The 19,187-nt window shown below is 45.8% G+C and overlaps 1 protein-coding gene across 3 annotated transcripts in view; it reads left to right on the top strand.

Moving 5' to 3' along the window:
• Positions 1–1,163: 1,163 nt before the first annotated feature.
• The window catches only part of CPNE7 (copine 7), a 41,728-nt gene continuing 23,704 nt past the window's right edge, over positions 1,164–19,187 (top strand). The window contains exons 1-3 of one of the 3 annotated variants that reach the window (XM_042438461.1): positions 1,173–1,222; positions 2,277–2,333; positions 5,194–6,160. In XM_042438461.1, the coding sequence (XP_042294395.1) occupies positions 5,987–6,160 (174 nt within the window). In that variant the 5' untranslated portion in view covers positions 1,173–1,222; positions 2,277–2,333; positions 5,194–5,986. Of the gene's footprint in view, positions 1,223–2,276; positions 2,334–4,790; positions 5,054–5,193; positions 6,161–19,187 lie in introns of those variants that run through there. The other 2 variants (XM_042438463.1, XM_042438464.1) reach the window with 2 other exon arrangements.

Genomic DNA, 19,187 nt, shown 5'->3' with positions numbered 1-19,187 from the left:
CATCCGGCACATTTGCATTGCAAATACCTTGGAAATATTGGCTAATTCTGTCCTTTCGCAGATCCAACAAATCAGGAGTTTGTGCCCTTCCCGATGGTGGCACATGTCAGAATGCATGTGTTTGTGTGTTTCTGAAAGTGAATGCAGGATTGGCATGCCCATTTCGATGCAGCAGGTTGCCACAGTGCGCTAGTTTGTGTTGTTGTTGTTGTTGTTGTGTGCTTTAAAGTAATTTCCGACTTATGGTGACCCGAAGGTGAACCTATCCTGGGGTTTTCTTGGCAAGATTGGTTCAGAGGATGTTTGCCATTGCCTTCCCCTGAAGCTGAGAGAGTGTGACTTGCTGGGCTCACCTAGAAATTGCTGCCAACTTCTTTCTTCCAGTGAGTCTCAAAGGGGCTGCAAGATCTGTTTACATATTATTATTGTTATTATTGCACTTAAATGCATCTGAGGAAGTAGAGTTTAGAGAAGCCCCTGTTGCCAACTTCTTTCTTTCAGTCTCAAAGGTGCTACAAGATCTATCTGCATATTATTATTATTATTATTATTATCATCATTAATTAAGTCTAGGAAAGCTCATCTGCCAACTTTCTTTCAGTTAGTCTCAAAGGTGCTACAAGATCTCTCTACACATTATTATTATTATTATTACTATTATTATTATTATTGCATCTAAATGCATGAGGAAGTAGACTTAAATCTAGGAAACCTCCTGCTGCGGATTTCTTTCTTTCAGTGGGTCTCAAAGGAGCTGCAGGATCCCTCTACATATTATTATTATTGCATCTAAATGCACCTGAAGAAGTAGCCTGAAGTCTAGGAAAGCAGCTGCTGCTGCTGCCAACTTCTTTCTTCCAGTGAGCCTCAAAGGGTCTGCATGACCTCTCTCTCTCTGTACTGATTCCTCAGCCTCCCAGGGCTCTCTCTCTCTCTCTCTCTCTCTCTTTGAGGGCCACCTGTTTCTGTTTGCCAAGGGCTTGCAGGTGTGAAAGCAAAGGTGGGGGAAGCCCTGGGGGTCTCCAGGAGGGCTTTTGCAAGGCACCCTCCCTTCCCTCTCCCCCAGTTGCCCCTGGAGCAGCCTGGCACCGAAGCAGTTAAGCCTTCCTCCTCCTCCTCCATCTCCATCTGTTGGGAGGCTGCTGCTCCTCTTGCCTTTCTCTCCAGTCTTTGCAGAGCGGAGGCAGCAGCAGCAGCAGAAAGAGAAGGACCTGCAGAGCAGGTAAGACCCGGGGCAACCGCTGGGGGGCGCCCTCCTGCTGCCCTCCATCTCCAAGGAATGGGCTGCAAGGGTCTCTATAGAAGGATGCTAAAGGGGTCTCTTCAGCCTAAGGAAGGGGCTCAGGATCTGCCCCAGGAGACACGTGTCAGGGTTCCAGGGACCCTTTGCACGCGGGAATGGGCTCCCTGGGCCCTGGGAGGGAAAAGGGCAGTCGGGCAGAGCAGGCAGAGCAAGCCCCTCTTGCACCCCACTTTAAGAATGAATGGGGCTGGACTCTTAGGAAAGTCTTCTTTGGGTCCCTAGGGCTTGTGGTCTAATGACTATCTTAGAGGTATCAGAATCTGGTCTGGGTTTGCAAGCTAAGCAGGGTCCACCCTGGTTAGGACTTGGAGGGGAGACCGCCAAGGGATAGAGAGAGGGGATATGGCAGAGGAAGTTGCAAAAGCACCTCTGAGGGCCCTTTGTCCAGAAAAATTCAAGGTCCCTTGCCCAAGTGACAAAGAAACCCATGGGGTCTACATAAGTTGATAGGCAGCTTGAAGGCGCATCCTCACAGACCTGGTTTGATCTTGGCTGCTAAGCAGGGTCTGCCCTGGTTAGGACTTGGAGGAGAGTGAGAGAGAGAGAGGTGCTGTGAGGCAATATTGCAAAGGAAGGTGCTGGCAAAAGCATATTTGAGGGTACCTTGCCTCAGGAAAAGAAAACTCTCAGAAATGTAGAGGGTCACCGTAAGTTGACAGGCAGCTTAAAGGCACATGCGAATGCATACAAATGCATGGCTTGGTGTTGGAAGGTAAGCAGGGTTAGCTCTGGTTAGGACTTGGAGGCGAGACCGCCAAGGGATCCCTAGGTGCCGGAGGTGACATTTCAAAGGAAGGAGTTGGCAAAAGCATCGCTGCAGGTTCCTTGCCTAAGCAAACCCTAAGAAACGAAAGAAGTTGCCTTAAACTGATAGGAGACTGGAAGACACAGACATTCACAGTTAGATTGCATTTTAAATGTGGTTCTTTTAAACATGGCTGTATCTTATCTGTGTCTTTAAATCAATATACAGGACCATCTCTGTGCATTTGCACCGACAGATTAGACTCGAGCAAACATCAAGCCACAGGTGACTGTTTTTCTTTCTCAGTGAGTGAGTAAACCCTCATCTAGAAGATGCTTTAGGTGTGAGTTCTACTTAAAAAGTGGCACCAAGGAAGGTCCAACCTGTGTGTGAACAAATGGCAGTGCACTAGAAAGCATGAGCCACGATCCTTGTATTGAGCACAAGAAAATAAGCTGTGGATTGCGCTGTTCATCACCAAAGATGTGGGAAACAATTTGTGGAGAATGGTGTGATATAAACCCGATGGGTGACCTAAGGCAAGTCACAGTCTCTCAGCCTCAGGGGAAGGTAATGGCAAACCTCCTCTGGACAAATCTTGCCAAGAAAACCCCATAGGGTCACCATAAGTCAGAAACGACTTGAAGGTGTACAACACACACAACCATGTGCTTACATACAGCTGTTGGCTCATCATTTTGGATGGATCTGAGAGAGAGAGAGGGAGAGAGAATGGGGGAAGGTATTTGGAAAAGAGATGTGTAACTGTAAGCATATGGTTGTGTGTGTTGTGCATTGGGTATAAACCCATTTATATCACATCATTCCCTACAAATTGTTTCCCACATCTTTGGTGATGAACAGCGCAATCCATGACCTGTTTGATGCCTATTTGACTTCGCAAGTTGCTTTGCTTTTAATACCCATAATCTCATAAATGTATTCTTTTTCCCTCTCTTTCTTACCATCTCAGATGCACCGCTAACAAGCAGAATAACCAAGGAAATGTGGGGAGATTGACCCCGCTGTGCATGCATGTTCTAGGGGCTTTGCACAGGTGCTACATGGGGGGGGGGGCTGTACCAATGGGTCTGGATGTTGTGTACAAGCGTGTATCTTTGTGTCCTGCCAGATGTGTCTCTTGCGCATCAGAGAGAGAGATGTGGAAACCCAAAGCGCTCCTGTCAATCAAAACCAGGCAGCAGCTGTGGCCAATTAATGGCTTGGGGAGGAAGATGCCCGCCTTCGCCCACATGGGCACTGCCACTCCAAATGGGGGACCCCTCTTGCTCCCCAACAGTTGCCATTCAAGGATCCAAAACTACTGGTAGCCCCTAAACTGCCAGTTCTGTCCAAGTAAGTTCTGAATGGTTCTGTGTAACAGAAACCAAAGGAACCCAGAGCCTTAAGAGCCTTAAGTTCATGTGGATCCAGCAGGAGCCTTTCTTGGGATTTTAACCCTCCTTCAAAGTGAATTTTTGGGGAGTCATGAGGCCATTCCCCACCATCTTTCTTCCCCTTAATTTTGTGATGAAGTACTTGAAACTATCTTCCTTCCCTGTTTCCTTCTTTCCTGCCTTTGTCCTTCTTTTCCCTCTTCCTTTTTTCTCCTTTCTCCTTTCTTCCTTCCTCCCTTTTTTCTTTCTCCTTCCCTTTGCTCCCTTTCCTTCCTTCCCTCCCTCCCTTTTTTTCTTTCCTCTTGCTTATTTTTCTTCTTTTTCCTTCCCTCCCTTTCCTTCCCTTTCTGCCTTTGCTCCTTCCTCTCTTCCTTCCTCTGTCCTTCTCTTCCCTTCTTTTTCTCTTTTACCCTCCCTCCCTCCTTTCCTCCTCCACTCCCTTTCTACCTTCCCCTCCCTCCCTCCCTCCTTCCTTCCTTCCTTCCCCTGTCCTTCTTTTACCTCCCTCCCTCCCTCCCTTCTTTCTTTCCTTCCTTCCCCCCCTTTTTCCTCTTCTCCTTTTCCCCTCTTCTTCCTTTCTTCCTTCCTCTGGGAAGGAACTATTTCCTTTTCAGGGCCAGTCACCCCCTGATAAAGTCCTCTTTTTCCTCCAAGAGTTTGTTTGGGAATTGCCCTTTGGAGCCCACCTTAACCTTATGTTCCTCAAGTGGCAGTGAGTTCTGTGGGCCAGTTGTTCGTTGTGTGAAGAACAAAGCCTGGAAACAGGATTCGTGAGACGTAGCCATGTTAGTCTGGAAAACCAGTCTGCAAAGGGATTTGTAGCACCTTTGAGCGAAAGAAGTTGCAGTGGCATAAGCTTATAAAGACTTGCTCTCCTTCCTCAGATGCATGGAGTGAACACTTGTTGGAAATATTAAAATTAATCTCCCTATTTTTTTAAATCAGAGATGGGTTTTTAATTTATTGCTTTAATGGTCAAACACCAACGGCATTATTTCAGCGTTTCTTCTCACTTCGACTCCTCACCCTTCATTTCTAGCAAGCTTTAGTTTTTTTTTTAATTTCACAGTTAACCTCTTAGCAGCGGCACCAACATTTCCAAGCTCTAGAAAAGCTCACTTTTGTTATGTTTAACTGGTTTCCCATTAGTGGCTGCTGCCAACTAAGCCAGTTGGATGAGCCAAAACTGGCCCATCACAGCCACCAACATAGGTACAGAGTTCAAGATCCTGCTGTTTTGACGTTCTTAGCCAAAGAGCCAGAGCCCCGTGTGATGTCCCACTGCACTTTTTGAAAGGGTTGCAGGAGAGCACTTGGGCTGCAGCGACTCACAACATTCCCAACACACTCCCATGCAATGACTGCACCATCTTTGACGCAGCCTTGGCTCTTAGACATAAAATCGGAGCTTAGAAAAGTTCCCTTTTTGGAATACAACTCTCCAAATGTCCACCTGCTAAGGTCTGGAAAGGGGTGTAGCCCCCAAAAAACTGACCTTCCCATTACAGTCTGCAGGGTTTTCTGGTGGAGTCTATTCTTTGTTTCTAAGTAGAAGACAGGTAGCCATCTCTTGGGAGTGAATTAGCTGTGGATCTTCCATGGCATTAGGTGAGCCCAGTAGGCACAATCCATGGTTCTAGATTGGGTAACCCCTCCTCATCTTAACCTTGTAGGATATTTTTGCCATTTTCTGAACAGTGAAGATGCAAAGCTGTCTGCTCACCTTTGTTTCTTTTTCTGACCCACAGGATGCCGCCTGAGTGACCTGGCTACCTCTCCATGGCAAGGTAGCCCTCTCAGTCCTACTCCATGCCCCTTGCACCAAGAGACCAGTTGGTGCCTTGTGGCTGTGCATTGGCCTTTCTCCTTCCATCTTAGCAGAGAAGCGGAGAACCAAGGCTTCCCGAGGTAGAGATGGCACCGTCTGAAATCTGAAATCAGCTCTTTCTACCCAGAATCCAAGAATCTAGGAGACGGCTGTGAGATTTCATTTCCAAAAAAGACTCAGCTCTCTTCCCTGACAACGCTCCCCCTCCAAAAAAAGCAGTTTCCTCCTGAATTGCCAAAGGGATTGGGAGAAGCCAGGAGACGGAGAGCCCCCTCTCTGCCTTTCCTCTCCGGTTCCTCCAGCGAGAGCCAGGAGACATCTGCACCCGGGTTCAGTCTGTGCCAAATGCCAAGGGAGACAGTGCAGGATCTGGCATCCAGGAGGAGGAGGACATCCACAGACTGCCGCCTCTTTTTAATTTGCAAGCAGGAAAAAAAATAGGAAAACCTCCTCTTAATTCGCTTCCCTTGGCAACTCACGAAACAAGTGGCGGCACTTCCAACAAGGCTGGCACAAGGGGCAATTAAATGGAGGATTGTGACCAAGAGCTGGCTGAAGCCTAACCAGACTCTCCAAGTCCACCAAACGGTCCCCCGCACCTGCCTTTGTTGCCAGCCAATGCCCGCCAGTCCCTGCGTCTATCACCAGTGAGTGCTTCCCTGCCTCTGCCACCTGCTCAGGCCTTTGAGTTTGGACCTTCTTCGCCAGTGAGGATGAATGACCTCTTGGACCCAGGCTCCCAGGCCAACCTCGGGGTGGTCTCAGCCACCTGCGTCTCCAAGGTGGAGCTCCGGGTCAGCTGCAAGCACCTCCTCGACCGCGACACCCTCAACAAGTCGGACCCTTGCGTGGTGCTCCTCATGCAGTCCCAAGGGCAATGGGTGGAGGTAGGTAAAAGGCACCGGGCAGGAAAGTGGGCATCACTTTTGACAGTGGGGGCTGGGGAGGAAGATTGGAGGATACATTGCCCAGGTGCCACCTACTCCCCTGCCATTGTGGTCAGCAGGCGCAAGAAATGGTCTTGAGGAGGGGAAATGGTCTACCAGGACCACCTGGTGCTGGGTCTCCCATGTTGTTACTCCTGGAGCAGCAGATAACAAGCTTGCTCCATCCTCAGTGTGACATCCCTTCAAGCAGAATCCAAAGATCTAACCATGTTAGTCTGGACAATCAGTGCGCAAAGCGGTCTTGTAGCACCTTGGAGACTTTAGAGATATAGCCGTGTTAGTATGTAGCCCATTTGAGAGTAACTGAAAGAAAGACATTGGCAGCATGAGCTTTCCTAGACTTAAGTCTGCATCCTCAGATGCATTTGGAAACTGGTAAAACTTGGTAGCATGAGCTTTTATTAGACATGAGCCCATGTTTTCAGATGCATGGGGTGGAGTGGAGACTCCAGGCTGTGTGTGACAATGTCCATTGAAATGCAAAACATTGTGGGTTTGGAGATGAAGTGACCAGTTCAGTTTTAATGATGGTCACTGGAGACAAAGGCAGGAGGAAGGATGTTGCCTAAAACCAAGCTGAGTCCCTTCCTTCCTTCCTCTGGGCTTCTTTCAAGGTGTTGATCCTGACATTTGCAAAATTTTCTTCTCTTTTAAGTATGGCAGTGACCAGTGGCTCCATGTCAGTTCCAGGTGGCGAACCTGCTCTGGATTTTAGATTTTCAAGGGTTCAGAAGATAGGGTTCAGTTTACCTTGGCTGGCTGGTTTAAAGTTCAAGCTAAAACCAGGAGCAGATTTGGTACCCCACTGACATGGAACCACTATCTGTTTTAGCATAGCGATGACGGCTGACGGAGGCGGCCCAGCTCTAACCATTAGGCAGAGCGAGTGAGGAGGCAGTTCCCTTAGGGAACAGATTGTGAGTGTCAAGAAAAGCCAGCAAACTGTGAGGTAATTATGTGGTTGCCGTTGCATTTTTACTGCCAGGGATGGAAGAGAAGGGTGTGAGAAAATTTCCTACCTTCAGAGCCAGAGTAAGGTCTCAGTAGTTGTTGTTGAATGCCTTCCAGTTGACATATGGCCACCCCAGAGTAGTGTATTGGTTTGCGTATTGGACGACATCTCTGGAGAGCAGGGTTCAAGTCCTTGCTCTACCATGGAAACCCACTGGGTGACATTGGGCAAGTCACACTCTCTCAGCCTCAGAGGATGGCCATGGCAACGCTTCCCTGAAGAAACTTGCCAAGAAGACCATGTGATAGGTTTGCCTTAGGGTTGCCATAAGTCGGAAATGACTTGAAGGCATCCAACACACACACACACACACAAGGGGAAACTATCGTGGGGCTTTCTTTGCAAGATCTGTTCAGAGGAGGCTTGCCATTGCTATCCCAGTGGATTTGATGGCTGAACTGGGAATCAAACCCTGAACTCCAGAGTCAAAGTCCAATGCTCAAGCCACTACACCACTTTGGCTAACATTTTGGGTCATATTCCACCCTTTGGGTACTAGGCTTTGGGTAATAGTCCACCCTTTTGGTACTAGACTTCGGGTAATGTTCCACCCTTTTGGTACTAGACTTTGGGTAATGTTCCACCCTTTGGGTACTAGGCTTTGGGTAATAGTCTGCTCTTTGGGTCCTAGACTTTGGGTCATATTCCACCCTTTGGGCCTAGACTTTGGGTAATAGTCTGCCCTTTGGGTCCTAGACTTTGGGTCATACCCCACCCTTTGGGTACTAGACTTTGGGGAATAGCCCACCCTTTGGGTACTAGATTTTGGGTAATAGTCTGCCCTTTGGGTCCTAGACTTTGAGTAATGTTCCACCCTTTGGGTTCTAGACTTTGGGTCATATTCCACCCTTTTTGGGTCATATTCCACCCTTTGGGTACTAGACTTGGGTCATATCCCGCCCTTTGGGTCCTAGAGTTTGGGTCATATTTCACCCTTTGGGTACTAGACTTTGCGTCATATCCTGCCCTTGACTTTTTGGCTGTCATTTGCTCCTGTGCCTCAGGCAGCAAAAGGCCTGGGTCTGCTCCTGGATGAAGGATACGCTCTTGGCTTTTGCATCTCCGTGCCACTTGTCTCATCACACACACCTTTTGGTGATGCAGGAGATGCTCTCTGCGGCCGCTCTTCCTTTTACTCATTTCTCTAGGAAGCTCATCTTCTTCCCTTTTGGGGCCGACTTGTGGGGAGCGAGGCAAAGCCAGCCAAAAAAGGGAGAGCTTTGGAACATGTGTGGTTTTCTTAACTGTTCAAATGGATCTCTTTGAGCGTTGCAGAAGAGGGAGAGGCATGCATGAGTCAATAAATGATCGAGTGAATGGAGCGTCATTTATTCAATCCCATATTGTGGCAATACCTTTATTAGGCCAGCGGAAGAGGCACAAAAGGATGGATTGCATGCTTTGGAAATCTTCATTTTGTTGTTGTTGTTTCGCCAAGGAAGATGTTTCTAAAAGCAATGGTAATGGAGGGGAAGGAAGTGGGGAAACTTGGCCTTAAAATCATGCTGCATATTTTATTTTAATTTATTTTATTGCTTGTGTGTTGCCTCTTGAGTTGCAACGGAGAGGAACGACGGAGGCTGGTGTTTGAAAGGCCAGCAGCATTATGAATCTACTCCTGGTTTTAGTATGAATTCTATAAAGGTGCAATTTGAAGGGTTGAACTATTTGGGGGGGCTAGTGTCCAGCATCAGGAACAATGCCTTTAAAATTTGAGGTGAATCCCTGAGTTGATTCATTGCCCCATTCCAGCCTCCCCTGGTCCTTTCCAACTTATGGCAATCCTAAGGCGAACCTATCCCGGGATTTTCTTGCCACGATGAGGAGGTTTGCCATGGCCTTCCCTTGAGACTGAGAGAGTGTGACTTGGCCAAGGTGACCCAGTGGGTTTTATAGCTAAGCCAGGATTCGAACCCTGGTCTCCAGAGTTACAGTCCCACATTCAAACCAAAGTGTCCATCATATTTATTCCTTGGGTTTCCATTATGCTTCTCTTGGTTTTCTTGGCAAGATTTGTTCAGAGGAGGTTTGCCATTGCCTTCCCCTGCGGCTGAGAGAGTGGGACTTGCCCAAGGTGACACAGTGGGTTTTATAGCTAAGCCAGGATTCGAACCCTGGTCTCCAGAGTCATCGTCCAGTGCTCAAACCACTATGCCACACTGGTTGTGCCAATTCCCAAATGTGTTGTGACGGTCTTAGGTTTCTCCCAGGAATCACCTTTTTAGGCTTGCTGAAAATGGGAGGAAAGTAGCGAATTTGGGTCTCTGGTTCTGGAAATATAAAGCCTTACGAGAGTTTGGAAATCCAAAGCAAGCAGGGACCCTGGGGTTTTTATTTTGAGGAGTAGAGGCCACCTTTTTCTTTTTCTTTTTGCTTGGGTGCTTGTGTAAAAACATACCTACAGCAGGGCCACTTATAATAACCTGGTTGCCAATGGTTAACACACCTTATTGAGGCATCTAAGGAAGTAGACTCAAGTCTAGGAAAGCTTCAGCTGCCAATGTCTTTCTTTCTTTAGTCTCAAAGGTGTTACAAGGTCTCTCAACATATTATTATTATTATTATTATTATTATTATTATTATTGAATCTTTCACCTGTCTTGTGTCCCTTTGTGTCAGCAGTCGACAACCAGCATCCCCACCAGGACCGTGGTTTTTTTGGAATAAAGGTTTATGGGTAGATTTGGCTGAGCTTGGAGGCTCATTGGGGACTCCTTTTTCTCCCATCCTTCCCCCCCCCCCAAAGTCAAATTGCTGAGTAGCTGTCACCCAATTAAAGAAATCTCTGCCAATTAATCATATGCTTTAGTTAATTAATCAATTAGCCTAGCAATTGAAAACTGCATACGCTTGCCTTTGGGGTTTTTTTTTTTGGGGGGGGGGTTTAAACCGTATCTTTGAGGCAAGTGTGCTGGCACTGTTTTTAAAGGAGGTGCAACATGTTTAGCAGACATTGGAAAAGTTACCTTTTTTCTTTTTAACCTGCAACTTGCCTAACCTCCAGCCTCCAACCGCGCCAACAGCAGGATCTGGAAGTTGTAATCACAAAAGTCATTTTGCCAAGCTGTGTTTCTGGCAGGCACCATCTTAGGAAAGAGTGAAAGGGCTGAGAAGGGAAGCATTTGTATTTAAAGTATACTTTCCAAAGCACTGATGAGCTCAGTGCACCTTTTGCATCAGTTTTTCCCGAAGGCGAAAGGGATGGGACCACATATTTTTAGCTAGGAGCAAGTAACTGTGCCTCTCAAAAGGCAATTCAGCCTTTTGGAAGAGCAGGGAAATAGTGGTTTGGGTGTTGGACTATGACTTTGGAGACCAGGGTTCGATTCCCAGCTTGGCCATGAAACCCACTGGTCACCTTGGACAGAGAGAAGGACACCATTTTTCAGATAGTTTGGACCCTGGCTATATAAGACTGTAGAAGGTCATGGCCATCATGTTGATTTGTGCAGAAAATGATCTGAATCCTTTTTAAAAAAACCTCTTTAGAGAAAGATCTTTTCCCTTGGGATCAAAGGGATCCTGTGTGATCTTGTCCTGTGTTTGGTTTGGCCTAGAAAGCCCTGCTGTTGCTCTTGACTGCCAGGATGGCGTCTTCTTTAGAGGGAGAGCAAATGGCCACCTCCCAGGTCCTCAAGTCTGCAAGGAATTTCGCTTTGTCTTTATGGGGCTTCCTTCCTTCCTTCCTTCCTTCCTTCCTTCCTTCCTTCCTTCCTTCCTCCTATTTTGACTTCCTCCTTTCTTCCTTCCCTTACCCTTCCTCTTACCTTCCTGTTAATCTTATATATCCTTCCTTCCTTCCCTCCCTTTCCCCTCTCCCTTTCTCCCTCCCTTCTTTCTTTTTCCTTCCTTCCTTCTCTTGGCTGCCTGGAATTCCTTCTCATTCAGTCTCTTTTCTGCCACCAAAGGGAGCTGAGAGTGGAAGACAGTGGCACATCCTCATTGCTACCCTCTCTCTTTATCTCTTTCTGTCTCTCTCTCATTCTTTTTTCCTCTGTCTGAGTTTCTTCTCGCTTTCCTTTCCACACATGGCTCTTTTGCAAACGCTTCAGGGTTAATTGCCTGTAGCTTCAGTTGCTTGTTAGATGTTGGCACTGAAGATTTTCCTCCTCTGTACCAGTCTCTGAGCCAGCGATGGATGGCAGCGAGGAGGACAGTCATAAAGCCCAGGCAGGTGGGCTGGGAAAGAGGCGAACAATGGGCCCTTTGAACCTGCCCTGGGCCTTTTCTCCATCAAGGGCTTTTTTGCTTTTTGGCTTCCCCATTGTGGGGCGGCAAGGTGTGTGCTTTTGGACTGAGACATTGGAGTCAAAAGCCAGCAGGTTCCTATGGCCCAACATGCCCAGGTTGTGCCCCTATCTGTTCAGGGTCCCATGGCAAAGGAGCAGATGCCATGTGCCACACCATTTGAAGATGCCGTTGGACCACGGCTCTGGAGACCAGGGTTCAAATGCCCACTCAGCCATGCAAAAACCCACTGGATGATCTTAGCCAAGCGACACACTCTTGGCTTGGGAAAAACCCATGAAAGCTTCATCTTAGGCTTGCCATAAGTCAGAAATCCCTTGAAGGCACACCACAACAGCACCATTTGCAAGGATTTGCTCAACGGTGGGGATAAAATTGGGGATTCCTGGCACACCAGGATTGTAGCTGAACCCATGTTGCATTCCCAAGCTTGGATGAAGGCTTCCTTCTGGTTTCAAAGTCACCCTTGCTTTCCACTTCTTGGGAAAGGGTTCTTCAGTCTTTGTTTTCAATTCCTCTTCTCATTGATCCAATGGTCAGATACCATAGGAAGAAGAGGAAAGAAACTTTAGGGTTCCCTTTGAGCAAAACCTAACACTGAGTCATTGTTTTCATACCCAGAGCTTGGGATATGTTCCTATTTTGAACTACAATTCCCAAAACTCCCCAATATTTTTGTTTTTTTTTTAATGTCTTCAAAGCTCCCTTTCCATTCAACTTGATGAACAGAAAACCATTCACTTTGGTCAATACCCAAAAGTTTGTGTTGGGGAAAGTTTTCTGCCTGTCAGTTCTGGGCTAAGCTAAATTGTAGGAAATGTGTCTGCATTTGCAAGGAGCAAAGCCGGTAGTATTTCAAACCGAGGTCTTTTCCATCCTGTACCTAAAGATGTCAGAATTTGAAGCCAGAACCTTGTGTCTGTAAAGCCTGAGCTGCTTCACCTTCACCTTCACTTTTCCAGGGCTTGGTTGCAAAATGCATATCCTCCAAATGTCACAATTTTGTCGGGAACAGTCCCAGTTAATGCTCTCTCTTCCCACTTTTGAAATGTCCCATTTCTCTTTCCTCTTCCCCTTTGGCCCTCAGCTTACTCCAACTGCTGCAAACTAATGTCAAAGCATAAAAATAGTTTGCACTCAACTAACCTGGCAGAAAGAAGGGGACAGAGTCTTGCCCTTCCCAGGAAGTTCAGCCAAAAGCAAACAGCAGCATCGTCTTCTAATTTGGGCGTTCTTTGTATTTTTGCCATCTTGACCACACTCTGAGGTTGCTTGGTCCTGGGTTACACCTATGAAATGTCGGTTTGAAAACGGAGGCCTGTCTTCTCTGCAAGCGCTCCTGACGAAGTGGTTTAATGCAAGAAATCCAACCGTATCCAAGGATTGGGGAGGAGGGAAGGGAGGCCAGGCGAGAGAAGGATATCTAGGTGAATTGTCCTGGTGGGACCGTGATGATCGCTGGTGGGAAGCAGAGATAGCAAGAGGATGAGTAAAGGCAGCGCATGAATTGGCCTGGGGACAAAGGGAGCCCGCATGCAGCCGTGGGGACAAGCAGGCTGAGCCTTGGCGTGTTGCAGGGCGATAGCATTATCCCCCGTAATGCCTTCTCCCCTTGCAATTTGCATGATGAATTAGGGTCGCTAGAGCTTTCTGGATACACACACACACACACACACACACACACAACTCTGCCTCCCATTTTCATACACAGGATCAAGCTTTATCCAGCCAGAGCTCAGCAACATCTTTGGTTTTGCAAGTTCCAAATCCCAGAATCCCCCAGCCATATCCCGGGGGGGACTCTGGGAAAAGCAAAGTGTGTCTGTACACAATGAAGGGCCAAATTTCCCTTGTTAGTCCAAGGGCAGACCCCATGATTTTTTAGGGACTGGGAAGCCGTTGCTTATATACCTCTAATTGATTCAGAGGGTCTTATTCTAATTGGGACATTGTAGGATTTAGGCCAATATATGCAAAGCCTGACGGCATAATTTCTCCAGGTGATTCCTTTTTAATTTTACACAAAACATCCTGTAACTCTGAATTTTAAGTCTTTGTTACTACCCACCTTTTGTAAGTTTTGGTTCAAGCATCGCTTCATGTTGGCAAAGTTGCTGCACAAAGTAGCTCCCAGAAACTGATATCTGAACTGTTTAGCACCTTAGGTTTAGCAGAGTTTTTGCCTAATGTGCTCTGTTCTTGCATGGGCAATTTGGGCTCTTTTAAATGGGTTTAAAATCATAATAAGACACAAGACCACTTGGCCTCTGGCCCAGAACCATCAGAACAGCCTGTTCGTTTCCATCCGACGCGCGACTGCGAACAGAGACGAAGAGCACGTGCCGAAACAGAAAAATTAAAAAGCAACCCCCCAAAGTGCTTGCATGCTCCATGAGCCTGGATTATGCCATGCCTTTGTTAGTATTTCCAAAATGTCACAAAGGCGGTGAGCTTGTGAGTTGCCTTGATCGCTTTGTCAGGCTGGGCTGGTGCAGATTTAAGGGGATGATGTCAAAAGCAGACATTCATAGACAGATATTTATAGGACTGGAATGTATGGGGCACATAGACAGATTGAAACTGAGCTGAGCCAAAAGCTATAGGGCTGCCCCAAAAGGTAAGAGTTCTAATGAAGGGGAGAAATCCTCAGTTGTTGTTGTTGTTGTTGTTGTTGTTGTTGTTGTTGTGTGCCTTCAAGTTGTTTCAGACTTATGGCGACTCTTATCACGGCGTTTTCCTGGCAAGGTTTGTTCAGGAGTTTGCCTTCCTCTGAATAATGAGAATCGAGGTGGCTTACAATAATATTAAAACGCATTAAAATACAATGCCCCATAATCCCACCGACCCACCCACCATAACCATACAATAAAATACAATAAAATGTATGACTTGCTCAAGGCCACCAATGGGTTTCTGAGGGCAAATGAGAATTCGAACCCCGGTCCCCAGAGTTGTCGTCCAGCATTCAGACCGCTGTGTCATGCCAGCCCTCTAAAAATCCCCTCCTGGTCCCAAATACAGCGCTTTGTCAGCCTCTGAGCAAAAGCGAAGCCCACCCACTTGGTTGTTCCCTGATAAATTTAATTGGCAGCAAAATCTCTCTATGTCCCTTTGCTTTGATCCCGCAAGCTCAGCTCCAGAAAGCTGCCTCTCTAATTGCTGACCATGTTGTTATGAAGCCAAAGCAGAACTGAAGTGGCCCAGAACAAAGGCTCAGTCGGCGGAGCAGGTTTCGGGGCAAAAGCAAAAGAGCCAGGCCCTTAGAATGGGTTGCCTCTCTTGAAGTGCGCAAGGATGCATGGGCCAAATGAGCCATAATTAGCATCCAAAACCCAATTGCCCTTACCCTGGATAGGGACCTATTATTATTATTATGTTTATGTGTATTTATATCCTGCCTTCCTCCCAGTACAGAGACCCAAGGTGGCTTAAAAATCTAAAGCAATCCAAGTTAAAACACTATAAAACATGCAAAATACAATTAAGCAATTCAAACAATTTAAAACATTACATTATCAAAATTTAAAGTTAAAACTCTAAAACATAGGCCCTGATTCTGGAGTCACCATAGAAAATGCAGAGAGGAACAAAAATTTGGAAATGTAAACCTTGGACTACAATTCCTGGAATTCAAGGGGTCCTTAGGCAAATACATTGGCTTCAGAGAGCATGGGATGCATCTATTTTTGGGGGTGGGGGTCTGAATCCAAGCAGAAAGTGTTCCTTTCCATCAGGAGATTATATCCAACTTTATTCCAAAGCATAATCCAGAAGGCAAACACACAGCCAAGATTGTGCATCAAGAAAACGGAGTGTAACTATGCTTGCGGAGTTACGTGGCAGTTGCTCAGTGCCGCCTTATTAATGAATGATGACACTAGTGTGACTGATAGAGCAGTGTCACGGGCCTGTGCATATGTATGCGCAATGCATAATGCGAAAGCATGCACATGCACAAGCCATGTGCAATATGCATGCATACCCTTGCACAACAAAGCCACGTGCAGGAATGCACTTCCATAACCTTGAATTGAACATGACTGTTCTGCACCAGGGAAAGGTGTCCAGCCACTACCATAAGGGAATTTACTGATATGCAAAATAATAATAATAATAATAATAATAATAATAATAATAATAATAATGGTCGCCATTATCATCATCATCATCCATCATCATGCTTTGATTGAGATTTCCTGCATGGCAGAGGGTTGGACTGGATGGTCCTTGTGGTCTCTTCCAACTCAACGGTTCTATGATTCTATGATCATCATCATCTTCATCATCTTTATTTCTTACCGGCCTCTCCTTATGGATTGAGGTGGGGAACAACATCAAATAACATGACACATAACATCAGTTGAGAGAGCATATAAAAGATAAAACATATTAAAACCCATCAATAAAAACTTTAAAAACATAATTTAAAAATAATCTGGAAAGGCCTGCTGGAAGAGACTGGTCTTTACTACTGGTTTAAACTTGGACAGTATCTCAGGATGGTAAATCTTTTCCAGCAGATTATTCCACAATCTGAAGATGGTTGAATAAAATATGACATCCTAGTTTTGGCAGACTGAAGTAGATGCTTCCCCAGAGGACCTGAATGTATGGGGCACATTAGACAGGAGAAGGCAATCCCATAGGTAACCAAACCCAAACCATGTAGGACTTAAAAGGTAATAACCAACACTTTGTACTTTGCCTGGAAACTAATTGGCTGCAATGGAGTGATTTCAATACTGGTGGGACATGGTCACTTTTGGACGCACCAGTAACTAGTCTGTGGCTGCCATCTTGGACTCTGTGTAATCTTACTGGTATAAAACTGTTGTATAACGATAAGTTATTTTTAAGTGATATCATTATTGCTGACATAATGTATTATTACTGTATTTTATTGATTGTATCTGTTTGTTTTTATTCCCCGCTTTGATCCGCAGGGAGAGGCGGGGAAATCTAAATCAAATTTTTATTATTTATTATTTATTGTTTTTATTTTTATTATTTATTATTAACCATCTGAAGTTTTTCAGACTTGGTACAGAGGTAGCCCAATGCATGGAGCATTGCAAAAGGTTACCATTTACCATCCAAATCCATGCCACTTGTTTGAGCAGAAGACTAGTCCGTGTTGCTGGTGATCTCTTTTGTGTCTTGTTTTACATTTTTCAGTGATGCTAGGCTGCCCTTGCTGGAAGGAAACAGAGCACTGGTTTAAGTGAATCGCTTTGCCCAGCTGAGCAATGGGTGTCCATGAGGTTATGCTGCCCAAGGGAACCTGCAGAAGGGACAGGTCCAGGTCATCCTTTGCAAAGAGCACATCTTCCTTCTAGGACAAGCCTCTTAAATGATGGCTAAAAACAGCACAGACTCACTTCTTGTGCTCAAATGGTGTGGCAGAAATCAATAGTGAAATGGGGCTCTTGTATTTTCGAGAGAGACCAGTTGTCTTGGCCTCTGTTAAATTGCCATGGAAAATCGCTTTGCCCCATCTCCCCAAGGGATGCTTTGCCCTGACATTGAAAACATTACAGTTCTGGCCTTCACCTATGTAAGCATAGGTATCATATCTCCAAGATAAGCCAAGATGACCAAACAGAGGCTGTCAGAGGCATGAATCATTGGAAAAGAATAATGCTAGCAAAGAGGGAAGGATGTAGAAAGAGAGGAAGACCTGACACTAGATGGATGGACTGTGGCAAGGAGGTCACAGGTATGAATTTATAGGACCTGAGCAGAGCCCTAGAGGAGAGCGAATCTTGGAAGTGTCTCATCCATAGGGTTGCCATGAGTCAGTGTCGACTCAAAAGTGGTTAGCAACAACAGAATCATGTCTCCCCTTCTTTTTTGTAAGCTGAACATACCCAGATCCCTAAGCATCTTCTCACAGGACTTGATGGTTTCCAGACCTTTCGCCATTTTGGTCCTCCTCCTCTGGACAGTTCTGGGCACCACAATTCAATAAAGGATGTTGAGAAATTGGAGTGTGTCACCAAAATGGTGAAGGGTCTGGAAACCATGCCTTATGAGGAGAGACTAAGGGAGCTGGGGATGTTTAGCTTGAAAAACAGACAGTTAAGAGGTGATATGATAGCTCTGTTTAAATACTTGAAGGGATCTCCTATTGAGGAGGGAGCTACCTTGTTTTCTGCTGCTCCAGAGACTAAAAAACAGAGCAATGGATGCAAGCTCCAGGAAAAGAGATTCCACCTCAACATTAGGAAGAACTTCCTGCAGTAAGAGCTGTTTAACAGTGGAAGACATTGCTCCTTTGGAGAGCGGTGGAGTCTCCTTCTTTGGAGGTTTTTAAACAGAGGCTGGATGGCCATCAGTCAGGGATGCTTTAATGGTGAGTTCCTGCATGGCAGAATGGGTTGGACTGGATGGCCCTGGGGTCTCTTCCAACTACAAAATCATGTCTCCCCTTCTTTTTTTTGCAAGCTGACCATACCCAGATCCCTAAGTGTCTTCTCATAGGACTTGGTGGTTTCCAGACCTTTCACCATTATTATTATTATTATTATTATTATTATTATTATTATCATTATCATTATCATTATTATTATTTATACAGAACTGTCCAATTTGTCCACATCCTTTTTGAATATGGGAAGTTGTCCCCCCACAAAACCCAAGCAGAGGAGGCTTTTGGAGGGTGGCTCTCGGCTGAGCTGCTGAAGAGCCTATTTCGAGGAGGAGATTAGAACTGACAGTTATTGCATCTAATTAATAAATCCCTGCTCATTAAGAGGGAGGGAGGGGGCTGCAGAGGGGAGAGATGTTTGGTGACATTCCTTGAGATAAAGGCGCTCCAGGGGAATCGGTTGGGTTGACATGTGTGTGTATGTGTTGATGGGGAGTGCGTCCCTCCAGCTGGGCTCATAGATAGGCAAATAATGGCATCAGGAGGAGGGAAAGCAAGGCAGGCACCACTGTGGCTATGGAAAGCAAAGTGGTAGTCCCAGTGGGACCACTTCCCTGCCAATGGGAGAGAAACTTGAACCTGTGCAACTGCAACTGGTAGTTTGCATCTCGGTGGAAGATCCACTTTGAGGATTGGTCTGATGTAGGTGGATAAGAGGACTCTTGGTCCCAGGACACATCAATGTCCTGCTCCAACTTTTGTTGCAAAAGCAACAGAATTTGGAATCAACGTCTCGGTTATGCAACTAAGGATTGCTGTTTTGTCTTGTTTTTAATTTCTCTTTTCTTCTCGTGTTGATTTTTGGAGAGATATCATAGCGACGTTTTCTCATAACCGTGACAGATTTGATATGTGTGCAATTCCGCACAGATCTCTCTCAACTTGGGTACGCCTTTGTGTTAGAAGTTAATTAGTTTTTGCACGCACCACAATCCTAAAAATATTAATCAAATTATATGACAAGGTGTTTTGTTTTGTTTTTAAAAAGAGAATTATAAAAAACACCAGGAGCATCTACAGAAATGAGCGGTTACAGCTGGAGATACTGTTTCGGACTCCAACTCCCATGCTTTCTATGAGACATTCTGGGAGTTGGAGTCCAAAAAAGCAACTTGTCCAAGCTCCATTTGTAAGGTTTGTTCTTCTTTTCAAAGTGCTACAGCTTTTCTTGCTCTTGACTTTGCATGGAGTCTTTCGTCTTCTTTTTATATTTGTAAAGCATAACCATCATTTGTTTCCAGGTACTATATACATTTTAGAAAAGGAAAACGTAGCTCTTT

Source organism: Sceloporus undulatus, chromosome 8 (genome assembly GCF_019175285.1).
Source record: "Sceloporus undulatus isolate JIND9_A2432 ecotype Alabama chromosome 8, SceUnd_v1.1, whole genome shotgun sequence".
In the NCBI taxonomy this organism is placed as follows: Eukaryota; Metazoa; Chordata; class Lepidosauria; order Squamata; family Phrynosomatidae; genus Sceloporus; species Sceloporus undulatus.
Note: the sequence above shows the minus strand (reverse complement) of the source record. Positions and strands in the feature narration are given on the sequence as shown.